Here is a 26,706-nt window from a genome sequence, read left to right as displayed (position 1 = left end):
CAAATGTGCCATAATCCTATTTGCTGACCCGTTCAAACCTATATACATTTTTCAGTGGGGAAGGCATTCACATGCTCATAAATTGATTCGTTATTCGCCCGCACAATGAGCATTAAGAATTCTTTTTCTCCTCAGACTGCATCTGACACGAATAGTCTACCATCTCATCTTTTTCCATCCTAAAATATGCTCTCTGCCCATGAACGAGCTTTTGACTGTTACCCGTTGTTGGTGATTTGTTACAATTTTGTTTTCTGCATTTCCTCCTTCCAGAGCTTTTTCGTCCCATTTACCGATTCCTACATTCGGCTTTGTGTAATGATGGTCCACTGTGTGATTCTGCACTCCCGCTTGAACCTTTTTGGATTGCGGTATTGCACAATTAAATAAAATACGTAACTAAAACTCGGTGACAAGGGCCGTAGTGCTAGCGCACTAAAACTTCTGTGTGGTTTTGACCTTCTCCCTTTTCAGCCATGCCTTCAAAGCAGCTAGCTGGCATAGGTGCAAGCTCACACATGTGCGGTTCACTACTGATCAAGAAACGCGGTTGCTAGCTCCTAGCTAGAGCATGCATCACGCGTAAACGATATTCATTTTTCAATGACGACCACATATGGCACGAAGTGCAGTTAGTAGATATGCTAGTTGCTGTTACAAAAAGCCTGCTTAACTTGCAGGTATTTCTGTGTCCGCAACTTTCTTTATTATAAACCTGCTTTCTTTATTTCTGCATGTAAAGACACGCTCAACCGTCACGATCATCACCATCATCATTAGCCTGACTACACCCACTACAGGACAAAGGGCTCTCCCATGTATCTCCAATTAACCCTGTCCTTTGCCAGCTGCGCCCACAATATCCCGGCACACTTCTTAATCTCATCCGCCTGCCTAACTTCTTGCCGCCCCCTGCTACGCTTGCCTTCTCTTGGAATTCACTCCGTTACCCTAAAGGACAAGCAGTTATCTTGCCTTCGCATGACATGCCCTGCTCAAGGACATTTCCGCCTCTTCATTTCGACTGCGATGTCATTAACACGCGTTTGTTCCTTTACTCACTCCGGCCGCTTCCGGTCTCTTCACGTTACACCGATCATTTTTCTTTCCATGGCTTGCTGCGTTGTCCTTAAGTTAAGCTGAACCCTTTTCGTTAGCCTCCACCTTTCTGCCCCGTAGGTGAGTACCGGTAAGATACAGCTGTTGTATACTTTTCTCTTGAGCGATATTGGTTACCTGCCATTCATGATCTGAGAGTACCTGACAATCGCGCTCCACTCCTAATATTTCCAGTTACTTCCCTCTCATCATCCGGATCAGATGTCACTTCCTGCCCTAGTAGACGTATGCCTTTACCACTTCCAGCACCTCGCTGCCATTTGTGAACTGCTGTTTTTTTTTGCTTGACTGTTGAACATTACTTTGGTTTTCTGCATGTTAATTGTTAGACCCATCATTCTGCTCTGCCCGTTTAACTCATTGATCACGATCTGCAGTTCACCTCCTGAGTTGCTCAGCAAGGCAATGTTATCAGCCGATCACAGATTATTTAGGTATTCTTCATTAACACTTAGCCCCAACTGTTCCCAATTCAGGCCGAATACTTGCTGTAAACAGGCGAGATTGTGTCTCTTTGCCTGACGCCCTTCCTTATTTAATTTTTATTGCTGACTTCATGGAGGTAAGACTATATGGAAGGTCTATGCATGCACTTGCTATATAATATATATCTTCCAGTATTTTGACGTACGGCTCTTCTACACTCTGATTCAGCAATGCCTGTACGACTGCTGTGGCTTCCACTTAGTGTAATGCTTACTCGAAACCATACAAGGCTATATAGGCTATAGGGGTTGGTTATATTTTGCGCATTTCTGTCTCACCTGAATACGATCTATTTTGGAATATCCTTTACAAAAGCCTGCGTGATCATTCGGTTGAATAAATTCTAAGGTTGCCCTGACTCTATTAGCGATTACGTCAGTAAATAACAATGGCTACTGTATTGATTTGTGTAGAAGTCTTCGGCTACTTAAACTATCTGATCTATATTTTTCATGGCATTGCCCTCCTTGTCTCTTAATGCATACATCCGATTTTTACCTATGCCTAGTTTCCTCTTCACCACTTTTAGGCTACCTGCGTTCTTTGCAGCATGCTCGGTTCTATTCATATTAAACTTCCTTATGTCGGCTACCCCCCCCCCCCTTCTTGCGTTTATTTTTTTTTTCGATTGCTCTGCCGATTCTCTTCTGTCTTTAGGGCTAGACGCCCTCATTCATACCCATGTCTTACTTTCCTTTAACCACTCTCTTCATGCCGTCTGCAGGCTCACCATGATGCACTTCTGAAAATATTCCCTGGTACCAGAAGGAGTTGAAAATTGAGCAACCATGGTCCTAGGCGCCGAGTACGTAGTGTTTGGAACCTTGATGGCCCTCAATCTTGGGCTAGGCATCTACTTCTCGGTTCCACGCAAGGAGCGTTCTCAGAACACAACGTCCGAAGCGTTTCTAGGAAGCCGGGCAATGCGCCCATTACCTTTGGCCGCATCTGTGGTGGCCAGCCTGATCTCTTCAACCGGACTGATAGGCTTGACGGGGCACTTCTACGCGTACGGCTTCCACTTCATGTGGACCTCACTCACCACATTAGCTGTGTCACCAATAGCGACCTGGCTGTTCTTGCCTGTTCTGTACACACTCCGTGTTACCTCAGTGTTCGAGGTGAGTCTGTCCTTTCTTTTATTACCATTAAGAACTTGTACATTACCGAACTGCTCAAGACAGAGATGCTATATTAAATTTAGTCTCCATAGTATATGTACAGATCATAAGTGTTACGTCCTGGACGGTGCAGATAATAAGCATGTCAAGGTTGCAAGACAAGCTCGTTGGTGGTGCGTTGTGACCAAACATCGGAAAAGGTATAAAGAAAGCGGAAGGCTCCAAGATAAGTGCACCGCTGACAAGTATACTGTGCCTCCTTACCTTCTGTCCTGATAAAAATGGATGGTACTGTTTTCCTGCACGCATTTTTTTAAAGATTCGAAGCAGAATTCGTGTATCTTAGAACGCACGAAGCTCTACAATTATTCTCTAATCTCATCACATGACTAATCACGTGCTACTTCAAGAATTTGTTTGCGCTAATTTGAGGCGTTCTTTGCTGAATGTATGGTGGATTCTTCAAGACCAAGTAGCTCTAACAACACTGCTTGTATTTGTGTTAATTAACGCAAATTATTTATCAATAGCACTAGCACGAATGTGACAATACTTCTTCCTTCCTGAGACAGCCGCTGTACAGCTCTATGGAAAAAATTATCAAGGCTAGCCCATTTTTTTAAACTCACAGGTAATGCAGGCTGAAATACAAGGCTACACATCGGGCGCCGCATTTTTCGACAATAATGGGATTATCAAATATAGGAAAACCAGATTCTGGTTGCCTTTTGAGAATAAATCAGCGTCATTCAAATTAATGTCCTCTCGTCTATGCATAAGCCTTTGCAACGCTTTCGTGGCGGCTGCCGAACCGTTGAACATCAAGCTCAAAACGTTTGAGCTGTAGGCAGGGCGACGTAAGGAAAGAAACATTCCTAGTTTGAAATAAATGACCGCAGATTTGAGACTACTTGATCTTGCCTGATTTTTATCTTCACATTTGTCTGCAGTGAAATTAGTGAGGCATTATTTGTGTTTCTATAGTTAAGGACGTACACAGAATATTAGGATATTCATGTAAGTTTCTTAATGGTATTGAGGGTGCATATAACGTGACAAAAAAATTGGCAGTGGCATGGCTCAGCTATGCAGGGATATACGTAGCGAGAGCTGTAGTTCCCCCCTGGTTACGCATGTTGTCGAGTTTGTTGTTGTGGCTAAAATGTTAAGCATTGAAGAAGTACTCAGTGAAACACATTGTTTATGTATTCAATTGTTTTGACAGAGATAAACACTGCCCGATGATCTGTAAAGTAACACGCAGTTGTCTCAACGTTGCCTACACAGTATTTAGACTGGTTGGTTTCTCTCAGATACACAAGATCAATGGTAGTTCCCCACTGTGCAGACTGAATGCGAGGCTCGCCAGATCCATACGAAGCGATTGTGATACACCGAGTCGTATCACTCTACATTTTATACACACAGCCGCACATAAGCAGTTTATCCACACGACCCGACACGCGGCTGCAACGGCAGCTGAGCCCTGACGTCTTTCGCCGCGCACCTGCTGTCCTCCACATACCGCGGATGCGCATTCGCGCGCGGCGCCGGCGGGCCTAGTCGGGCCGGCGCTGCTCTTCGCGCTGCGGCGGCGGCGCACTCGGACGTCATGCGTCACGCACCTGCTGCTCCTCTCTGGTTTTGCGCATGCTCACTATCGGCCTCCCAGGTTCACTAAAAAACTTTTGACTGGGTAGAGTTAAAAAAGAGGGACAGGAGATGAACGGGCGCTTGTCCCATTCATCTGTTGTCATTCGTCTTTTCTGTCGCGCTTCATGCAGTCCAATAGCGAAATGAACCAACTCTCCCACTAGCAAGTATTAGAGAAGCTTTCATAAATTCTGATAAAAACCATCTGCGAATTTAAAGGAAATTTAGTAGGCAGGCAGATGAGGCAGTGAAGCTGACACAGATATGTTTTAAGCATCACTATTTTCAACACTTTCTCAGTAAAGTACCGAGTGCAGTGCATGTCTGAGGGTCGCTCTAATAATGCCCTTTCTTAAATGAATAAAAATATTTCCATTAACTCTGAACTTTGTCCTTCCTCTAGTACATTCGGCTACGCTTCGATTCCGTCATCTCCATCACTATATGCCTCATCTATATCTTACTCACGGTAAGAAAACAAAACCACACCTTTCCTCATGTTCTCATTTTGTACTCTATAGTCACGAGCCTTTCTAAAATGAATGTTTTAATTGCACTTGGTGCTGGAGAAACAGTCATTTCTTCTCATAAATAAATGAATCCAGGAGTTCATATAGGATCTCGAATTTAATTACTTACTAATTTGTCGACTGCAATATTTTTTAAATTTCACAGCTGACGAAGTTGAACGGCTGCCGTAAGAACGTATGTTAATTTATTTTCAGAACTGTGCTGCAGGCTGTTTAAGATCAAAACAAACTGAGCGAGAGAGAAATAACATTTATTGCCACCAGTCAAAACCACACTGCAGAAGTCTTCCTCTGCCGCGTACCTATTCGTCGGCCAGAATCCCGATGGTCAAGGCAGCTGATGCTTGACTGATGATTTCACTTTACACTTTTCTGAAGGGGCTGCGTAGTGAGGCCTCAGAGAATTGGCTGTGGTTTAGCTCTCGTGAAACCTGGAGTGTGCGAGAGCTACATCTGGCCGAGTGGAACTCGCTCAGTCGAATTGCGAAGTTAGCCTTTCGCCGCTCCGTTTCGCTGGGCATACTTTCTTCATCCTAATCCCTGGACGTGGATTCACTCTCTCCCCCTCTACACTCCCCTCCCCTCTCGGCTTTGCCGGCACGCAACGCCACCGGCAGCAACAGCTGCTCCGCACCACGTGACCAACCAGGTGACCGGCCACGGCGCCGCCACAGAGCTCAAGGGGTACCACGCAGAAGGCTCGAAGTGCTAGCGTAGTGTAGCTCTCGCTACAAAATTTTTCAGTCGCGTTTCCGCACTTCACAGACAACGCGCAGAGTGGGCTGCTAGTGACCAGCAAACAGCAAGATCCGCTCGGGGCCCCTGGCGCAAAGGTTGCAAAGAGACGCGGCATCACCTGCTATTTCTTATGCGCTAGCATTAAGATAGCTTTGGCAGGACGGTGTTGAAGTTGTTCTTTTCACAGTTTTTTCTTTTGTGTTGCTCTCAGACGTTTATGATAGTTTATACAATTCTTTTAATCGGCCGTCCTTAAAGACCTTGGTTCTTGGATCGAAGCCGTACGGGCAAGGCCCTCTACATTGAGCCGGAACACATTGTCTGATAAATCCAGGGGAAAGGGCTTAGAATATATAGACTTATGCATTTTAATTCATCGCTAATTCATACAGCATTAATTGCAATTTTGAACTTTCAGCAAACGATTGGCGCCCTCTCTATCCACGCAGCAAGCCTGACAATCACGACGGGTATGTTCAAAAGGAATTATCACACTTAATACTTAATAAACACATCATGGAATTTCTTGAAGCAACTAAACTTCTGTCAAGGGCTCAACACGGGTTTCGCAAGGGATTTAGTACAGTGACTCAGTTAACAGAATTTGCGCATGACATTTTTCTCAGCATAGATGCCGGTAACCAAATCGATGCCATATTCATCGATTTCTCAAAAGCTTTTGATACGGTTCTTCACTCTAAACTGTTATGCAAACTAAAAGTCATTCTCAATAACTCTCAACTCGTTGACTGGATTGCCGATTTCCTCTCGCACCGCTCCCAGTCTGTTCGCTTCAATTCTGTCGATTCTTCGAAAGCTGACGTAACCTCAGGTGTTCCCCAAGGATCTGTCCTTGGCCCTTTGTTGTTTTTACTTTATATTAATGATTTGCCTGACAGTATAACCTCAAAGATCCGTCTATACGCCGATGATTGTGTATTGTACCACACTATTAACTCTGTCAGTGATCACTTCCTTCTGAATGAGTCTTTTGGTATATTCTGTGATTGGTGCAATACGTGGCAGATGAAAATCAACTTCAGCAAAACAGTTGTCATGTCTTTCACCAACCGCCTATGCCCTTCTAATTACAATTATTCATGCCCTTCTAATTACGATTATTCATCCCTGCAAAGGGTACATGAATATAAATATCTTGGCGTTGTTTTTTCACACAATATGTCATGGTCAAAACACATCGATCATATCACAGCTAAAGCTCTTAAAAAGGTAGGTTACTTGAGGCGCACAGTACGGGATGCTCCTAAAGAGACGAAACTGGTCATGTATAAAACTCTAATTCGCCCTATTCTTGAATACGCTTCCAATGTTTGGAATCCATATAAGCAATGTGAAATTGATCAAATAGACTCTGTACAACGAAAAGCTGTAAGATTTATTTTTCGCCGCTACGACTTTCATTTTTCACCCTCATCTGCGATATCTTCCTTAAACTTAAGTCCGCTCGCATCCCGCCGGAAAACTGAGTCCTTAAAACTTCTTCACTCAATAGTGCATTCTGCTAATTGCCTCTCAGAGAGTAAGCATATCACGTTTTCAAAACCATCTCTAACCAGGAGCCATCACGATCTTAATATCCAACCCTTTTTTGCCCGTACTAACGCTTTCAAATACAGTTTTTTTCCGCGTACCGTGGAGAGTTGGAACTCTTTAAATCGAAATATACGTGCCTTTTCTGTGTCTGACTTTGCGTCCAAAATTGAGACGTAGCATTATATGATGTTGTATGCAGCGTTTGTTTCACATTTTGCCATGTACCCCTTTATGCGCGCAACTGTACCGCATGATATATGTAACCACTCCTGCTATAGCCCCTGGAATGGGGCTGCAGTATTTTCAAATAAATAAATAAAAAAACTTAACTGGCAGCACTCTCTATAGGTGTTATAATTCTTCGGACCCTTTTTTACCTTCTTGAGCCCTCTGGCGTGATCAGAAGGATATAAACAGGTCTATTTATTCTATATGTTTCTAAACATGAGATCTTACCTGTGCTTGACAACGAAGCGTGCTGATTACTCCCTTTTTTAAGCGACAGCGGAACTTCATACAGAGAGGCAGACCATGGTTTTTTCGTAAAAAAGTAGCATGTTTCTCACGTGTATAATATAGTGTATAGTCTTCCAAAAGTGACGACCTTAAGAGATTTTCTTGTGTGCCTTGTAGTGGGGCCCTAATAGCATCCACTGAAGTGCCATGTTTCGGAAGGACCAGTAGGAGAATAACAAAGAGAGGCGGGCTAGTTCGTGACTAGTAGTAGAATGCATCTTGAAACCTCGCAAAAAGACAAGGGACTAAGCGATCCGGCTCGTGTGTCAGCAAAACCTCACTAAACTTGTCTGATAGAGAGTTTCATATCTGGATAGCATGAAGTCCCTTACACGCCTGCGCACCAGTGTTACCTGGTGATCGTTTGTCAGGTTACAGTGAAAAATCCACGCTCTGTCCTGTTGTTTCTTCCTCGTCCCTTGTCTTTTTGCGCGGTTTCGAGTTGCACTCTACAACAAGCCCGAGGCAGTTCCCACGCTCAAGCAATATTCTAATCTGTCGGTAACCAACCAAACATAGAGCTTTGCTTAGAATTGAAACTGATTGCTTTGTGACCTTAGCAAAAGAATTGTTATCGCAGAATAACGAGAGAAAAGTGATCGACAGTCTTGTCTTTGCCTATCGTGGACTCCATTGGGCTTCCGTCCGTGCGCGTCGGCGCTGGCTCGAGATAAGATGGCGCTTTGTCTTTACTGTTATCATCCTCTTACACTCGCAAGATACTGGTCGCAATTGCACATCATTCTCCAGTTCCCACAAGGTGCTGATAGACTATGGGCGCAGAACTACATCTGCCTAGAGGCTGTTGCGGCCGACCTTGCTGTCGTGCCGGCCCTAGACTTATGTCCACTGAAGCCAATAGTAGATGGCAGCGCACAATGACGGATGGCTATGGCTTCGGTGCGGCATGACTGCGTAGTGGCTAACACTACCGAGGCATGGGAGCAGTACTTGATTCCCCTCTGACTGTGATCGTCTTCCGGGTAGCGCTGCAAAACCTGCGAACGGCTCCTCGCCGACATTTTCAAGCTGTTCAGGCCTTGTGCTGTGTCCTTTGCTCTGGAAGGCCTAGAGGTGTGCTTTGTGCTCCTTAGTATTGTTCGTGCCCGCTTTCGCAGCAGGTACTCGACGCGTTATTTAGGATTAGTTAAAATTTCCGGATTTTTGTGTCTTTCTCTGAAAGCTCCGTCAGTGTGTGCCGAAGCGAAGAGCACAGAGCCTTTGGGGCAGGCGCTGTGATATGCTTGCCAGTGTGGAGTTCTGCGCCACAATTCCTGATCTCCCAGTTCGCTGTTGCGTTAGGATGCAAGAGGTTTTCCAATAGTCGTTATTGTCTGACTTGCTCCGCAGAGAAGCTTGCTTTTCACTTAATGGCTGTTTTATTTTTTTGCAGTCTTCGGAGCGCCTCTTATATGGTGCAACATCGGAATCGGATTGTGCGGAACTGTGTACACGGCATTGGTAAGAGTTTTCCATGAAAGCGGTTGGTTGCCGCTAGCAGCCGCTAGCAGCCGCTAGGAGCTCTGGCAAAGTTAGACGCGTGAAGTTTGGAAGCTGGTGACATACGAACGGTCGTCTGTGTGGATCCCGTAGCGGGCAGGCACCATCTTAATGACAGTGCTGGAGCAACTGTCACAAAAAAGCCGCATTCAAAGATAGACTAGGCGAGCGGTTATAGTTTTTGTCGCCGTATTTGATGTTAGTAGACTGTGGTAGGTGCAATGAAAACGCAAGTACCTTAATTGATTTAGCTTCAAGCGTGTAGGGGTCAAGGGGACGTGTGCATAAAATGCCTCGGAGGCACTTTTTCGTGGTTACTTCCCTGTAAGGCAATATGTTGATACTTTAAGCATTGGATATATGGAGCAGTGTACTAAACTTAGAACGCAGCGTAGATCTCTGTATGGATGGTGATGGACAATAATGGCGCAAGGAGAGCTTCAGGAAATAAGCGCCATGGCGCAAGGTATTTACGTTACACAAGGTGGGGTCCAGGACCCATTTCGCAAGCATTTGAGAGCAAAAAAAGCCTAGCACCAGACCTGGAGGAAAGGGGAAAGGTTGTACTCATTTCCTCACCGGTAGCTGCCCGGCGGCACGGGGGATTGAACCCCGCACCTGTCGCATGCGAGGCGTACGCTCAAACACCCATGCCACCGCTGCGGTACAGGCCCCTGTATTAACATTTCAATGGCCAATCCCATAAATTCGTGTCGTAGACATTGCAAACTATGTACTATCTTCAGCATGATACTTTCTAGAAATGTTGATATCCACATCTGTTGAGTAGCAGGCGTTTTCTGATCAAAATTTTGTTCGCCACTGGTAGCAAGGAGTATAAACAAAAAGGAGTGCGGGTGACCAGCTCCCAGACAGCAATTAGCGACTCCTATTCTCCCACTTAGTGGCAACGGTTGGAGGAAGAATAGGGCTAAGTTGATTTGACCAAAATATATTTACTTTCCTTGGGTTTTTAAAGATTGGCTGTGTCCGTCCAGAAGCCCGAGACTTCTTTTTAGTGAGGTCAGGTCGATTCTGCAGACATCTTGAACAGCTGAAATCTCCGTTGCGATTAGCATGGCTATGGATGTCTTATTGTTAAGAACGCCTTTCTTGGAGCACTTCTGCAGTTGACGTCACATGCGGATTGTACAACAGGTAGTGATGACCACTACTGGTGGTCGTAACGCCCAAAATGCAGAAATTAATATTCACTGTTGTGTTAGAACTAGAAATGCTTGCAAACTTCTGGTGACTGCAAGATGCGCGGTAAGAATAGAGATATTCAAAGTTTTATCGCAATATGAAGCAAACTCTTCGCTTCCCCTTACCGTGCAGGTCATACTGTGTATATATTGTTTTTTATTGCCGTGATTAATCAAACTAAACCCAATTTCTTTGCGGAAACAAACAAGGGCGGACTAAGAGGCGTCGTTTGGACAGATTGCATGCAACTGCTCTTCATTTTAATCGGACCCACAACCGTCGTCGCAAAAATTATCATCGACTGGAACACCAGTGAATATTCGCCGCAGCCAATGTCAGACTTCGATCTGCGTTCATACATTGCCAAGTAAGTTATCTCTACGCCCATTCTTTTTATGATGCTCAAAAACTAAAGTACAAGAGCATATTAGGCTGAGAACAATAAACGGTACCCAACCTGTGCATTGTTTGTACACTTTAGAACTTTTTTATTCCGTTGCAATTGAGACGTCACAAAAACAGGCGGAGATAATTGCCGAAATAGTTTCCGTGATCTATTTTGGGCTTTCGCCCATTCGAAACAAAACTTATACGGTTTGAAAAGAGACTAAGTACCACTTGATAACAAAACGAGGTGTTAATATGCAGTGAGCTAAAAAAAAAACATCACTGAAATGTTTAGTACACACGTAAAAGCTTTTTTTTAAGTATCATGTATAATAGAGGAATATAAAAGACAGTGCATCTTTTTTCAAAAACGCTAAAGAACTTGGACGCGTCCTTTTGGTTGTGTTAAACATTCTGATATGGCTTATTCGCGTATGATGAGCTGGCACGATTGTCTTTATTTCTTGTTCCCGTTTAGCGCGCGCACCGTGACCAGCCGCCGACGCAAGGGCACACGCCACCTTATACGAGTCCAGTAGCCAGATAACACGCTTAGAATTTCGAGGTAGGGCTACCCAATTGTGCCTCATTCTCAGCGAATGCTTCTTCTATGGGCTCTCACCGCATTAAGGGCAACGCGGGCTTGGCGGTGGGAAACATATATTAGACAAACACAAGACTGCAAAAGCAAAAAGCTTTAGCCTCTTAGCTTGCAACAATAAAATAAAAAGCCGTATTCAGGGCTAGACAAAATGCCCACTGTATTGTAAGAAAGTAGAGTGAAAAGATCCTCTGTCCATTGCCCCCGCAGTCGACTGCCCTCAAGACATACAAGGGAGTCTTTGCCTACTTGAGAGCGACTGGATTGAATGACAAATTGTGACAGCGTTGTGCGTGTGTGTATGTGTTATGCCTTTTTCCCCTTCTCTCTTCCTCCTTTTGAGCCCCCTAATCCCTCTTCCCCAGTGCAGGGTAGCCAACCGGAACCCCTTTCTGGTTAACATCCGTCTTTCCCTCCTCTTATCTATCTATCTATCTATCTATCTATCTATCTATCTATCTATCTATCTATCTATCTATCTATCTATCTATCTATCTATCTATCTATCTATCTATCTATCTATCTATCTATCTATCTATCTATCTATCTATCTATCTATCTATCTATCTATCTATCTATCTATCTATCTATCTATCTATCTATCTATCTATCTATCTATCTATCTATCTATCTATCTATCTATCTATCTATCTATCTATCTATCTATCTATCTATCTATCTATCTATCTATCTATCTATCTATCTATCTATCTATCTATCTATCTATCTATCTATCTATCTATCTATCTATCTATCTATCTGTCTATCTATCTATCTATCTGTCTATCTATCTATCTATCTGTCTATCTATCTATCTGTCTATCTGTCTATCTATCTATCTGTCTATCTATCTATCTATCTGTCTATCTATCTATCTGTCTGTCTATCTATCTATCTGTCTGTCTGTCTATCTATCTATCTATCTATCTATCTGTCTGTCTGTCTGTCTATCTATCTATCTATCTGTCTATCTATCTATCTATCTATCTATCTATCTGTCTGTCTATCTATCTATCTATCTATCTATCTATCTATCTATCTATCTATCTATCTATCTATCTATCTATCTATCTATCTATCTATCTATCTATCTATCTGTCTGTCTATCTATCTATCTATCTATCTATCTATCTATCTATCTATCTATCTATCTATCTATCTATCTATCTATCTATCTATCTATCTATCTATCTATCTATCTATCTATCTATCTGTCTATCTATCTATCTATCTGTCTATCTATCTATCTATCTGTCTATCTATCTATCTGTCTATCTGTCTATCTATCTATCTATCTATCTATCTATCTATCTATCTATCTATCTATCTATCTATCTATCTATCTATCTATCTATCTATCTATCTATCTATCTATCTATCTATCTATCTATCTATCTATCTATCTATCTATCTATCTATCTATCTATCTATCTATCTATCTATCTATCTATCTATCTATCTATCTGTCTATCTATCTATCTATCTGTCTGTCTATCTATCTATCTATCTATCTATCTATCTATCTATCTATCTATCTATCTATCTATCTATCTATCTATCTATCTATCTATCTATCTATCTATCTATCTATCTATCTATCTATCTATCTATCTATCTATCTATCTATCTATCTATATCTACAGTGCACAGCGAATGTGCACTGTAGCCGCGTGAGGAGTTGTTCTGGCAGTTTAGCGGAAAATATATAGGTGTACTCCAAAAAACAAGGCTGGTGCTTAGGTTGGAGGGGAAAGCTGGGATGTTGGAGGTGCGAAACGCAGAATGCGCCCGATAGTGCGGGCGTTCAAAGCGGTGTGATCGCCACCGCAACCGTGCCGTCCGTGTCCGAAGAAAACAGCAACAAACTAGCGCAAGAGAAACGTGAACAACAGAAGGAACACAAACGAAAAGGATTAGTGTTTGAGTTCAACTTTTGCTCACGCTGTAGTTGTTCCGTGTTCATAAATGCGCAGCGTTTCCAGACCAATAATTTGGTTCTCTGCTACCACAGCAGTGGGGAGGGAATTTTCGTGGACGGGAGCGGCGTTTTGAGCCAAGGCGTCCACGCAAGACATTTTGGCTTCTTTTTATGGTGTTTTAATTGCTGTGACAGGAACTCGTCTAAAAAAATGCAAAGAAACCGCAAACTTTCTGTAGTTGTTCGGAGTGAAGAAGTACTAGTGCCAAAGTTTGGCATCCAGCCTCTCCCAGTTCCCATAAGTACACATTCTCACTTACACTTTACCGCAAATTGTGCGCTCTGGATAAACTCTTGTTACTTCCCTTGGCTCTCCTTTCCCCTATCTCGAGCGCCTCTATACATGTGTTTGACGTGCATCGAGCCGTCTGGGTAGTACTCCTAACTATCAGCAGGTAAACTGTCGAGCTCTAGGTTAGAGACTGGCGCGACGGCAGTGCTCATTACTACAGAAAAATACCCTGATAAAGCTCATCAAGATAAAGCTAAGATAGAACTCTCGTATAGATATCTTACACATCTTTATAACACAGTGTTTTGAGAGTAGACTTGCGTACATAGATATCTTCTGTCATTTCCAACACAGGCAGCAGTAGAAGTTCGAGGTTTATTCAAAATAAAAAGTCAAAAAGGACAGCTGTGCGTTCAAATCTGCGTTCCACTGAAGCCATAGTTTTCAAAAAGTATAAACATAGGAAGTTATGACAAAACATGATGCTGTCATTTCTAGCTAAGATGAACGTTCAGGCGGGTGATGAGGTCAGCACTGCATTCGTAAATATTAAAGAAAATGCCCTTCTTACATGCGCATTGATAGCCTAGGTCTTCGCGGCCTGCTGTCGCAGTAAAAAATAAAACAGCTAACAGTTGAATAGGCAGCAGCGAAGGTCGTATTCATGTTAATCTTATTTGAAAATTACGACCGCAACAAACGGTAAACAGCCTGAGAGCGAAACCTCACCGGTGGAAAGAAATGAATCCGAGGACGCACAGTACAAACGAAGCGAATAAAATTAATTGTTATCTTTATTGCGTCTACAGGTGAGTTTTAACATTCCTTTCTGTATACTTTCTGTCGAAAGCGTGAATTTCAACCCCACACACGACGAGAACGTCTGGGTAGCTGTCGCCGCAGTTACATCAGCATTGTACCGGGTTGGCATGGACCAAGTCGTCGTTCAAAGGTGCATGGCTTCCAGGACGCTCGCTAGCGCAAAGAAGTTAGTACTATTTGATCACTGAGAATTTTTGTTTTAAAATTGCTTATAACGAAGTTTCTTTTGGACGATGTTTTCCAGCGCTCCATTGCTGCAGATCGTTAGGATATAGCAGATCGCGATGTGATTTGACAGAACACTAAGCGCTTGCAATTTTTTTTTGTGGTTCGTAGCCCCAGTCTAACGCTGTAAAAATTTTAAACAACTGCTCTTCTCTTGCAAAAGTTTGCTGTTGCGTCTGCTGGTGCTTTCAGAAAGAGCGGTATTCGACAAAGCGATGTTCTTGAGGGTGGCTGATGTTCTGAGCGCTACAAAAAAGTAATTTGTATTTCTTATTACTATTATCCCTCAGGGATAAAATGCACCATATGATGAGTGGGAATTTGAGAAGCTTTGAATTTAAGGCAGAAGCTGGGATAGTTGGTAATTGTTACAGCTAAGCGTAATTACGTGGTAATGGGCGTTTGTATAGACTCACGCATGGTGCCAATTTTTAGTGAATTATTTTTAAGCCAGTTGGAGAGACGCACATATCTGCCTTGAATATGACGCCAGATATGAATTCATACGTGTAAACTCCTATCTTGCCACTGTTAATTGTTCTTAGGCTTTAAAGATAAAAATCTGACAAGTTGTTCAAATTAATTTTTCGTCTTAATTGTGCCCGCTTGTTTAGTGTTCTCGGGAAGTGCTTGTTTCTCAGGAGGTAACTTCAGGTTTTGGATGCGCGTCATATTGTGAATCAACTCACTCACTTTCTACGTGTCATAAGCTAAAAAAACTTGGCAAGTTTAAGTTCAACCCGGTCAAAATTTGGAAATATAGACATCGCCATGACACGGCTTCGTAGGACCTAACAAAGCTCTTGCTCAAGTAAGTATGCTAATGCAAGCTGCCTGCCTAAGGCACGTTTGTCAAAGAAAATTTCGGCCCACTTGACTTAGAACTTTCTGGAGAGTAAGATGTCATTGAGAAAACTAGATGTGTGGCACTTCATTTCTTTCGCCAGTGATCTCACTACCTTAATTCTTTCAGATGCCATTTATCATTTTAACACGAAGAACAATAGTATTTTCCAGGGTTAATTTTATGACCTCTCTTCAAGGAGGCCAACTGATATGTTTTCAACCTAACACTCTTATGATCAAGTCTTACATGAATGCACAAAATTGCTTGCAAACGGCCAAAAAGTATTCAAGCTACAAATATATAATACTCGGTTAAATGGAAAAAAACCGCGATATCTTGGAACATTCATTTTTCGAAGGTGCAGATTACTCTAGAAACTAAAAAAAAATGTACTGGTTGCAAAATTTGTCATTACAAAAAAAAACGAAGGATTTACGCCCAACTTGCTGTTTTCAGATAATGTTTTTGTTCTCGCTTTTTGACACAAAAAGGGCTCTATTTGCCCAGTGGAGGATGCTAGCTGTTCTTGAAATAGGAAGAGAAATACTGCTATGTAGAGCGCACTCTAAGGAAGAGATGCGAGTTTGCAATGTGCACAGTCGTCTATCAAGAGACTTAAGAGGTTAAAGGGGACACTAAACAAGAACAATGTCCATGTGTTGTATCGACTACATCAGGAGAGCGAAGAAAAATTTCCTAAACATCAATTGAGGCGATGGAAGAAAGAAATGGATAAAGTTTGCTCAGACTCGCACAATGCACTAACCAAAGTGAGAGCTAAGCTGCATATGGTTGATATATATCTTTGCAGCATCGCGTAACATCTATGAGTGCAACCATTAATAGTCAAGGCTACACAGTATCACCTCTCTCTTATCTGACATCCTTGTTTCCGCCACCCACACTGTGCTAACAGAGTTCAGCCTGCTGGAACTGCGAGTTCTCCTTGCCTTCCAACTTAATCCATGCCTTTCCTCAATTCATACCTGCTAGGATAGACGAGCGCGCTTGCGCTACAAGTCCCTCTCCAGGCTTTTATCCTCACCCTGCTTTCAGCGTGCGAGAGGTGACAGTGAGTCTGCCGCGGCTGCTATAAACCTCCTCTCCCAGCTTCCAACTTCGCTGTTACCCGCTTTGCCTCTCCTGCGCATCACGGGGCTACACATCGTCAGTACCGACTGGTGTCCAATAAACAGTTATCGCTAAAAAACATATAAGCATCACGCGATCTATCTGAAATGTAGGAGTTTTGGGCATAACAAAACCCTCAGTCATTCGGGAAATACTTCTTTGGTTAAATAGGCGATTGTATCAGTGATTGAAGGACAGACTCCAACCTCGCGGCTGCCATTGCATAATCAGTTTCTGGATACCCGGCGGTACACTGCAATAAGCGGGCGCGCCCCTCTGTGTTCTAAAACACATGCATTGTCACATTAACATTTTGCCACACTGAACGGAAAATACCCGATGATGTCCTGAATAGGGGCGAAAGTGTATTTGTGCACGGCTACTCTGCCAATATCTTTTTCTTAAACGGCGCAATTTCCTTACGCGATCTGGCTCAGTGCATTACCCGGGACAGAAGTCCCCAAGACGCTCGAGTGCCGGCCAGAGCGCACAGTCTTTTTAACCGCGCGAATCTTCACACTAAACTACTGGTAGTGAAGGTTGGATTTGGGTTCTCTAAGGTCTGCTAATAAAATAAAGTGATTCTCGGCACACTTTCCAGCTGTACACTAAGATCATCATCCACGCTTCCTGGAGACATTTGTATCGAATAGTACATGGGTTCAGCACCAAGTCATTCACCAAGTATTTGTTTGTCTTTTTGATGTTAAACTCGCAGAACCGTATACCTTGGGGCCGTTCTTCTTGTTTTTGTCAATGTCGTTAAAGTGGCTATGGCAGTGGCCTTGGTATTGTGGTTCAGAGGCTGCGACCCTCAGCTGTCTGGGGATATCACAACCTATGATCAGGTGAGCGCACAGTTACTTACGGATTGAGGCGTAATCGAGGATGGAATGAAGTATTTTTTTAAAAAAATGCGGCCTCGCATCGAAAAAGATTCTTCGCAAGTTAGCATCGTTCGTCGTTTCCGCTGGACGAGAGGGTCACAAATTAAGAAAGGGTAAAAGCTGGCGACAAGACACGAAGCGGAGATCTTGTGAGCTCATATTCTCAGTTGTCTCACTCGAACACCAAGTGAAAATTGCAGCGAACGTCACGCCGAAACAGACACCGAAATGCACGAAATGTGTATAAGAATTCTATTCAACTTCATGAACAAAAAAGAGACAGGATTTGTTTTCTTTTCATGCGAATTCTTGCACTACTTTCTGTCGGCTAAAGCTTTGACGTTGTGTTCGTAAGAGTGCGTTCACCATGTGCATATGCCAAGAGCATGGCTTGGCGTTTAGTGAGACCAAATTTTGCAAGAGTGGTGCGACTGTTCTATTACCTTCTGGAATCAATTTTATTGCATGCGAGTATTTGTGATTAAGAGCCGTACATGACTCTGGTATCTTCGTGTGTTCTCTATTTCTTTGTGACGTGTCACCTCATCTTTATCTATAGCTTTGGAAAGAACGTTTCTCTATACGTAATGTGCTATTAATATTTTGATATCTCATTTCGACTCAAAATGCTATTTTCTGATTCTTTGCACAGATCTTGCCGTTTTATATAAAAACATATCTTGTTACATTCCCTGGATTTACTGGACTTTTTCTCGCTGCTGTTGTAAGCGCAGCAACAAGGTAATCGTCCTTAAAATTCACTTTGCTTTCTTTTCACAGTGTAAAAGTTCGGTATGCCGTCGCTGGGTGGATCTACACGAATGCCTTGTGTGGTAAAAATGTGTAGCTGTTAAACTCTCATCCTTCACATCTAAGCGGTTACGGAAACTAGCATTCTCCTGGTGGTATCTTAGCGTGATAGTATTATCGGTCTCTTCCAGCGGCAACCGCGTTATCGTCTGTGTGTCGAGAAATGCAGATGGCCCACCTTTCACCTAGGTCTCATGAATTTGCGACGTCTTCACAAACTGCCCACGATGGCAGGTTAAAGTTAATGATTGGTTGCGAGAGGTTGTCGGGAAGGTTAACCGGGGTCTCACAAGCCCCACCGATGGCTGTGATTCAAACAGCCACCTGCCGGGGCAGTGGCGCGTCGCTAAACCACTGCACCACTGTTCCAGGAGTGGTATGAGGACTTCTAGAGATCTACGAATGTAAAATATAGAAATCCTAATTCCGCATAAATGGGCATTAAGTTAATACGCTATCGCATTAAACACTAAAGGTGGGGCTTATGTGTCGCTCAAGTTTTTTAAATGCCCCTGCGACCTTAGAGCACATAGCGGATTCCATTTTGCTTGCACTGGAGTGGAAGAAATGCCCCCATACCTAGCCATCCTGGACAAAAGCATTCTTGACTGGGAAGCCATATATGAACGCAATTTTTTCATAAAATGGGAGATTTCACTATAACAATCAATATATTGTCATGTACAGCCCTCACACAACGGCCCTTGAGATATCAGTAATAAATAAATAAAAAAATGAATATCCGTAAATAACCCGACGGAAGCCTTTCTTTTTTTCTATTCACGTTTTTGCTATTGTCAAAAGCATTCCCGATTGGTTTTTATAGCAGTGTTAACTTTTCGATGCGATTGATCGAAACGCTTTAAAAGACAGATTTTGCTATATATGAGAATAATGAACCATTACCTTCAATATTTCCATTACAGTGTCTTACAATTTTCAAATTTTCATAATTTCGGGCCGAGAAAGCGGGACTTGTGCTTCCCTGACGACATAGACCTATTTCATTCAAGCTCTATCATTGACCTCTCCCACCTTAAACATGTCTTGACCTGCCTATATAATGCCGATATGCAGCTCAACTGAGTAAGTGTCGCTTTTCCGCACGTAAACTGACCATTTTAGGCTATGTTGTCCCCAAAAAGGCTGTCTGTACTGATCACACTAAATTTCGCGCTGTGGTTGCCTTTTCCAAGCCTTCCTCCATGAAAGATCGGCGCTGCTCCCTAGGCACGTGCTGTGCTCTTACTTTTTCTGGTTGGCTGCCAATTTTGCTTTCTCGTTGGACATTTGACGCAGCTTCTTTCAAGTAGTTCTTCTTTTCTTCGTGCGGCGTCGGATGACGCATACAGTTTACCCCGTGTCCTCACGACAACCGCCCATACTGCGTCATTTCGGTCCGACCGCCTCTACCGAGGCCTATACTGATGCCAGGGTGTTGGCCTCGAAGCCGTACTCTTCCAGCGCCAATCACTCTTCGATCAATACATCATTGCCTATGAAAGCCGAGCACTCATGAAGGCTGAATCCAATTACTCTGTAACTGGAAAACAGTGCTTTGCCTTCGTCTGGGCCCTGCAAATTTCGCCCTTTCTTCCCTGGTCGCCCTTTTGAAGCGAACGTAGTGAAGCTTTTGCGCTTCAAAAACTGGAGAAGGTATGTGTTTCTTGAGAACTCAGCGTGAAAGCTTAGAGGCTATCACTTCGGATTTCTCTAACAAATGTCGGTGGATCAAATCCCAGCTATAGTGGCAACAGTTTTGTGGGTGTAAAATTCAAATTGGGACGTGTACCGCGTGATATGAATGCACATTAAGAAACGATATCGGGCAGTTTATCCCGGAGCACTCCACTAAGGCGGAACTCGCTGGCCATGTGCTGCTGCGGCGCTTTGAACCCCAAGCATCATTCAATGCATTGTTTTTGAGCGAGTAGGTCGTGAGCGCTTCTCTATCTGAGTATTTTGATGCCCTCCACAGCACAATATCTTCGGTCATAAACACTCAGGCTGCGATCGTCTTCGTGGACATCCTGCCACCATGCATCAAGAAGCTCAATTTCTCATCTGGCTGGTTTACACGAGGCCTTGGTAGGTAAGCTTCGCAATCATGTGTGTTTTCTGCACCAAAGTACCGTATTAAGACAGCGGTTTTGGTGACTACGCTGTTCCCTGTTGTAATGTAGCCTCACTAATGTCGCAAAATTATGCGAATAAAAAAGCGTCCAGAGTGCCAAAAAGGCTTCAGAGGTTCCTTTGTCCAACCTGGTTTTAGTACAAAAAAATTTGAGTAAGCATCAAACGAACTAACGGTTCCGCATTCTCGTGGTGGTAGTCAGTATTTCTAGACCACATCATCTGTTTCGCGCAAGATTTCAGACACCCGCATTGTGCTCAAATTAGTACCAGAATTGTAAAAACGTCAGCAGGCCAAATCGGCCTGCCGAAGCCAAAGAATTGACGATGCCCCTCGCTGATAAATGATGAAGGAAAAGAAATCATTGTCCGCATATCAATTCGCCGCACGAGCAATGACAGCGATTTGAAAGCATTTTCAAGAATCTTCCTGCGTATGATGAGACTCAATCTCGCGCGATGGCAGCTGTGGTATTGCAATCTTAGTTAACCGCGTCGAGCTGATTTGCACCATAGTGCCATATAGAGCTGTCAACGGCCACGCAGAAGATTTAAATATAGGAACCTAATCTTAATAAGCAGAAAATCAACTTAGATAAAACTCGTTTACAACCCTAAACCCCTAAGCATGTCATTTACATGCACTTCGTCAGCATTCTGAAGATAGTACAATCCGGCAGTTTTCCTTACTAAAGAGAAACGACGCTGCTTAGGGATATCTCTGAAATGGCGTCTGCAGTCCGCACCTCTTGGTGTGCTCAGTTGCCATAGGCCAGGCCAAAGCGGGTGGACTATTCAATCAGTCGGCTGTGCATGGTTCAAATGCTTCTCCAGAGGGCGCTTTGGGATTAAGAGGGGTTGAGATAAAGGTTATGAAGATAGGAATATGTAGTAAATGTTTCCTTCATTGTTGAAATATCAGCCACACTGTTCGGCTCCGCGACTGAATAGCCTTATAGCTTGTAGTAGCATGCCACAACATCAATAGCACAGCGTCAGGTGTACAGTGGGAGGGTCGGAAATACTTTAAAAGGAGATATTTTACTACACGAAACTTATGAACTGTTCGCTGGCGTAGCTCTCTGGCGAAAAATATGAAGCGTTTATGCTTGCTAATGTACAGGTGAAACGCAGGTGCGAAAAGACTAGAGCTTCAGACGAGGAGCAAGAAAGAGAAATTAGACGAAAGAAATTTCTCTTTATTATTTTCTATTCTTCCTCAGTGCTCGCTTGAAGCGCAGTTCGTTTTATGCGATGAACTGCCGACTACCTTAGCTTCCCGCTTTGGCAATAAATACTGCCAAGAAACGATGTTTCACAAGCAAATACTATACGAATGCTACATCACTATATTACAGTCAGCCTACCCGAGAGATCATTCGCAGATACTATGAAATCAGCAAAAAGTGCTACGCTGGCCATGAAATGCAGCTGTTCTTGCCACGCTCCGCTGCAAACGGCTTTACAAAATGCTGTCGCTCATTCATTCTGAAAATTGTTGCAGACTGTTCGCATTTAAAGTTGCTACTATGGCATCAACAGCTAAAGTATGAACAGTTCTTGCATGATGTCCTTGTACGACAAAGGGTTGCCGGGGTTCCTAATGAGCGAGGTATAAGAAATTGCTACTAGGATAACTGCAGATATCCATTCCATATTTGACGCTAGGTGGCTCAACAAACTGCGTACAGAGGCAAAAGAGTTCAAGAGATACCATGGACAATTGAACCCAAGAAATGGACCCCTGTGATTGGACTGGTTCAACGCTGTCCTTAAACAAAGGTGTTCTAGCCTTTGCCGGTCATGAAACGTCCCCCAAAACTTGGTACAGGGACAGAACTACACACTACAAGAATCGCAGGGCAGCAATTTCCTTTTGTGCGTTGGAGAAGCCGCTTCACATGGAAAAAGTTCGGTTCATCTGGTCTACGAAAGAATGTTAGTTTATTAGTGCGTAGGAGCTAATTCGATGGTCACAAACCACTAGCAGAATCGTCCGTTGTCGGTTGCCTTGTCTTTTCGCAGCTGGCCTAGCGCAAGCTCTCAGACTCGCGGCACTGCCAGCTCTTGGTCGTCTTCTACGCGGCACTACTATGAGGGTTCTGACGCGAGTAAAAAGTTTCTTGCGTGCCCGCAGCTGGCATAGCGCCAGCGCTCCATCCAGCGGCACTGTCCGCTCGTCGTCGTCTTCTACGTAGCACAAATCTTTGCTTTGTCACTTATTCGAATGCAGTAACCATTCACGGTGGTTTTTGGAGTTAAGCCCAAAGAAAAATTCAACTAAGCTGTTCAGTTTCTTGCCTATGTTTTGTAAAGATAATGCGTGCGATTCCATAGCCGACTGTTATCTCGAAGGCGGCGAGCCAATTTCGCCCGACCGAAAAGCTCTGCCCCCCAATCTGCAAGCGGCCACGGAGCTGACACTCTAGATAGCACGGGAAGCTCTTCGTAGCCTTACACATAAGCTTTATGACCACTAAGTAAGTCTCAAATGGCAGTAGAGAAATCTCGCTAACAGTCCCCTCCACACACCTGGATAAAGCACCTAGCGCGGTTACTTTCATAATCAAGTACGTGAATTTCTACGATGCTTTTTTATGTACATGGAAGTTTGTGAATAATGGGTGAAGCTCGTTGTATAAGCATCAGCTGCAGCATCGTTTCTGGTTTTCTGTCAAGAAAGATGAGAAATAAGAAAGGACGCGGGCAAAGAATCGTCGCCCTGTTTTATTAGCATAATACGGCAAAAACTGCCCACAATATTCGGATGTGGCACTATGAGGGTGTTGTCTGCCTTCAATATATTGTTTCTTACGTGTACTTTCATTTCTACAAATTACTTCACTTGCTACATTACTGGTGCAAGCGACATTCAAGACCGATAAGGTTAATCAATATTGCTACGCGGGCACTATCTGCACCAAAAGTAATTTATCGTTTTTTTGCCGCGGTAATTTAGCTGGACGCGCGTGCACTTCACTATTTAAGCTGTATACTATATAACCAATGTGGCCCTCGCGTTAGTGGCCCTGTCAGTGTTCCCGCAATTCTTATTTTTCACTGTCACAGTTACTCCTCCTCTGATGGCCATCACAAGAAATGAACGCAATAAACGCGAGTAAAATTGATAGCTCGTAGCACCAAGTTTGACGCACCCTATATATACTCTCAATCAAGCATAACAAATTTTGACCATCTGTTTGAAGTACGTCATATCAGAGTTCAAAGAGGTCAGGAAAGAAGGAATATAAAAAAGCATCAACAAGTGCAGGATAAGGCTTGATCGCAACGCAGTGAATCACTCTTGGGCGCCATTTTTCAGTGAATTCAATATATTCATCATTATTACCTGCAATTTCCCCTAAACTTTTGGGAAAAAATAGATTGAGCTTAGATTTTCCACTTCGCATTTCACACATCTGAAGCTGACATGAACAAAAGATCGCCGGTGCCGCTTCCGTCTTTCGCTACATTCAAGAAAGAAAACAATGGAAGCTATTCTTCGAATTCTGTGTAATTCGTCTTTTAAAACTTTTTGGTGCAGGCTCTAGACAATAAAAGCGTACTTTAAAGTTGGACGTGTGAGTGCCTAATAGGGAGTTACGTGTTTCTACATTTTGCTCAAAATAGACAGATTTTGAGAAGCAGTCAAGCGCCCATTGTGAATGTGTATATGCCGGGGTAAACAGTAATATTCTGACTCTTCGAAACCTCACATTTTCATATTGCGTTGTTTACTTCCAGCGTTGTAAGAAAATAGCAGCACACACTTCTTGTTTGTAACATGCGTGGAAGTCCATTTAGTGTGAATAATTCTCACGTCCTTTTTATTACACGAAAAATGCGACGAATGAAGCACCTGGTTTATTCGGATTTCTTCGTCGGCATGTCTAAACCGATAATAAATGAAAGAATTGTGAGGAAATATCCTCATTTTCGCACAAAACTTGATAGCGTCGACAGTGTCATTAGTATAGACTATACGAACTAATAAATGAGCTGGAACAGACCGTTTTCGCGCACAACTTCTGAGGAACAGGACAAGCAATGAACCATATGCAGGCAAATGCCCGTGCTTTTACGAACAGTCTTCAATACATTTCATATAGCGTCTGTAATACTTGCCTTGAGGCTGTTGAAAATAATTTACCGCGTTAGCATTTGTCATAGCCTTTATCGAAATCCATGCAAACGACACCGACTTGGTTTTGGTCATCTATAGTTGAACAAAACAAGAGTTGGTTGTATGAGCTGCATTACGGCAGATAGGCCTCTTCTGAATCATGCCGGAGGTAGCAAAAAAATTATTTGTCTTTAGGGGAATGAGACTACACTTATCTATGACATGCCCTTAAAGATTACACCGAGCACCTGCCAGAGAAAAAGGTCGATTGGTATTATTTGTAAGCAATATTTTTGCGTTTCGTATAACCGGCATTATTACTGGCAGCTAATAAGTCTACAAAGACTTCGCAAAGATTTCATATAAGTAAAATGATACACTCTCGGCGTATTGCTTCTGCTAACTGGATTTTGATCCCATCGGGAACGTAATTATAGTCTTAAAGAAGTCGTTCCTGAGTCGCTAAAATATCTCCAACCGGGAGCGAGACATATTAAGGCCCACAGCAATCACCGCAACAGTAGCTTGTCCCTGAGAATGCAGATGTAAGTATTTATAATTTTACGCTAGTTCTATTCCTTGTGTGACTGCTTGATTTATAGCTGGCGGTGAGGATTTATTGAAAGTGGCGAAACCTAATGTTCGCATAAAAATTTGTTTTTTTTTAATTCTTTTAATCCAGTCTTTATTTCGCTTACGACTTTTATTGTCTCTTTGGAACGCGCGGGAATTTTGCTAATCGCTTTATTTTCGCTTAGTGTAGTGCTCAGATCAACTCCGATATTTCCCGACTTTGCTGTCTTTAAGAGAGTAGGAATCAATATGTAAACAGAATATCTTATATTATTCTTTATGCGCTCTCTGAGTTCATCAACCAATTTAAGACCGCAGGCAAGAGCAAATATACTAAAGGAAACTACAAAACAATCCAGAATCGATCTGCTCTTACTAGTAGTGCGTAGCTCAGCCAAGATACAGCGTGAACCACAAGTGCTTGCAGTGAGCAGTTTCTTCAAAGTATTAGTTTTACCGCCGTAAACTCAATATGACGTGCGAAAGCATTTGGTTTCGAATTAGCTTCACTATTGCCTGAACGTTTCCTTAACTTGTCCTCCGAATTCACTTGACTCTTGCGTAGAAATTGCATTACATTGTCCTCCTTAAAAGTTTGTTTGAAATTTTCGTATCGAGTCACGTTCCCCGAGCCAGACCGTATCTAAGTCATTTCTTCGCAAAGGTAAAAGGTCGAGGCTGCAGAGACCCATCGGGTTTTTCGGGATTGCCAATGCAGTATTTCTTTCGCATAAAAGAATAGAGCTTCTGATCTGGCAAAAGATCTTCCATAGAAACTGCGTAGTCAGCTACTCCACTTGAAAAAAAATATATACCGGGTCCAACAATCCCAGATATTCAGGATCTTCAGAGATTAAGGCTTCTCTCCTGAGTGGCTTCAGATTTTACCAGAGCGTTATTTTCAGTAGTTGTTCAGCACAAGAAATTTCCACATGACCATGTAATAAGTTGTTCCACTTAACACTTCGCCAAATACAACTCCCTTTGGGAGGTATTTTTCTTGCCCCTAAAAATAACTCCACCGTAACCAAATTACCTTTTTGCGTTTCGCAGCTTTACGTGCAGCTGCAGAATTCCCATATACTTGTAGTCCTCTGTTTGGGCGCCGTTAACAATTACTCCGCAGTGCGCATCGATCCACCCCGTCAATACATTTTGTCTTCTGGGCGGCTACGGTATTCATCCATGCCAAACTTCAAGTAGATATCGTACTGAAGATGCGTCCTGTATACGTGAACGAGTGGATTGTTTTTTTTTTTCAGACTTTCCGTAACACTTCAGGTTGACAATGCATGGCAAATGGTAAATTTATTTTAAAAGATTAATAATGATATTTTGTAGTTTCTGATACGAGCTTCCCGAAGCAGCTGTTCCAGCACATCGAAAGCTGCGGATGCACTGCGACCGTTTTGAAGGAGGAGCAGGTGCACTAACTGTACCGCGATATTTCAGTTTAGGGAATATCGATTGATAGTTCAAAGCCTGATTCCCAATTTTGGCGGCAAAAACCGACGGCTTTTAATTAAAAATGCGC

The 26,706-nt window shown here is 43.0% G+C and overlaps 1 protein-coding gene across 1 annotated transcript in view; it reads left to right on the top strand.

Moving 5' to 3' along the window:
- Window positions 1-26,706, top strand: part of LOC144099482 (sodium-coupled monocarboxylate transporter 2-like) — a 42,854-nt gene that overhangs the window by 3,702 nt on the left and 12,446 nt on the right. Inside the window, exons 2-10 of the mRNA XM_077632814.1 lie at window positions 2,330-2,726; window positions 4,783-4,848; window positions 6,066-6,117; window positions 9,111-9,178; window positions 10,633-10,790; window positions 14,472-14,609; window positions 17,365-17,494; window positions 18,186-18,274; window positions 20,322-20,431. Coding sequence (XP_077488940.1) covers window positions 2,394-2,726; window positions 4,783-4,848; window positions 6,066-6,117; window positions 9,111-9,178; window positions 10,633-10,790; window positions 14,472-14,609; window positions 17,365-17,494; window positions 18,186-18,274; window positions 20,322-20,431 — 1,144 coding nt within the window. The 5' untranslated portion in view covers window positions 2,330-2,393. The remainder of the gene's footprint in view (window positions 1-2,329; window positions 2,727-4,782; window positions 4,849-6,065; window positions 6,118-9,110; window positions 9,179-10,632; window positions 10,791-14,471; window positions 14,610-17,364; window positions 17,495-18,185; window positions 18,275-20,321; window positions 20,432-26,706) is intronic.

The sequence above is a fragment of the Amblyomma americanum genome, chromosome 7, assembly GCF_052857255.1.
Source record: "Amblyomma americanum isolate KBUSLIRL-KWMA chromosome 7, ASM5285725v1, whole genome shotgun sequence".
Classification (NCBI taxonomy): domain Eukaryota; kingdom Metazoa; phylum Arthropoda; class Arachnida; order Ixodida; family Ixodidae; genus Amblyomma; species Amblyomma americanum.
Note: the sequence above shows the minus strand (reverse complement) of the source record. Positions and strands in the feature narration are given on the sequence as shown.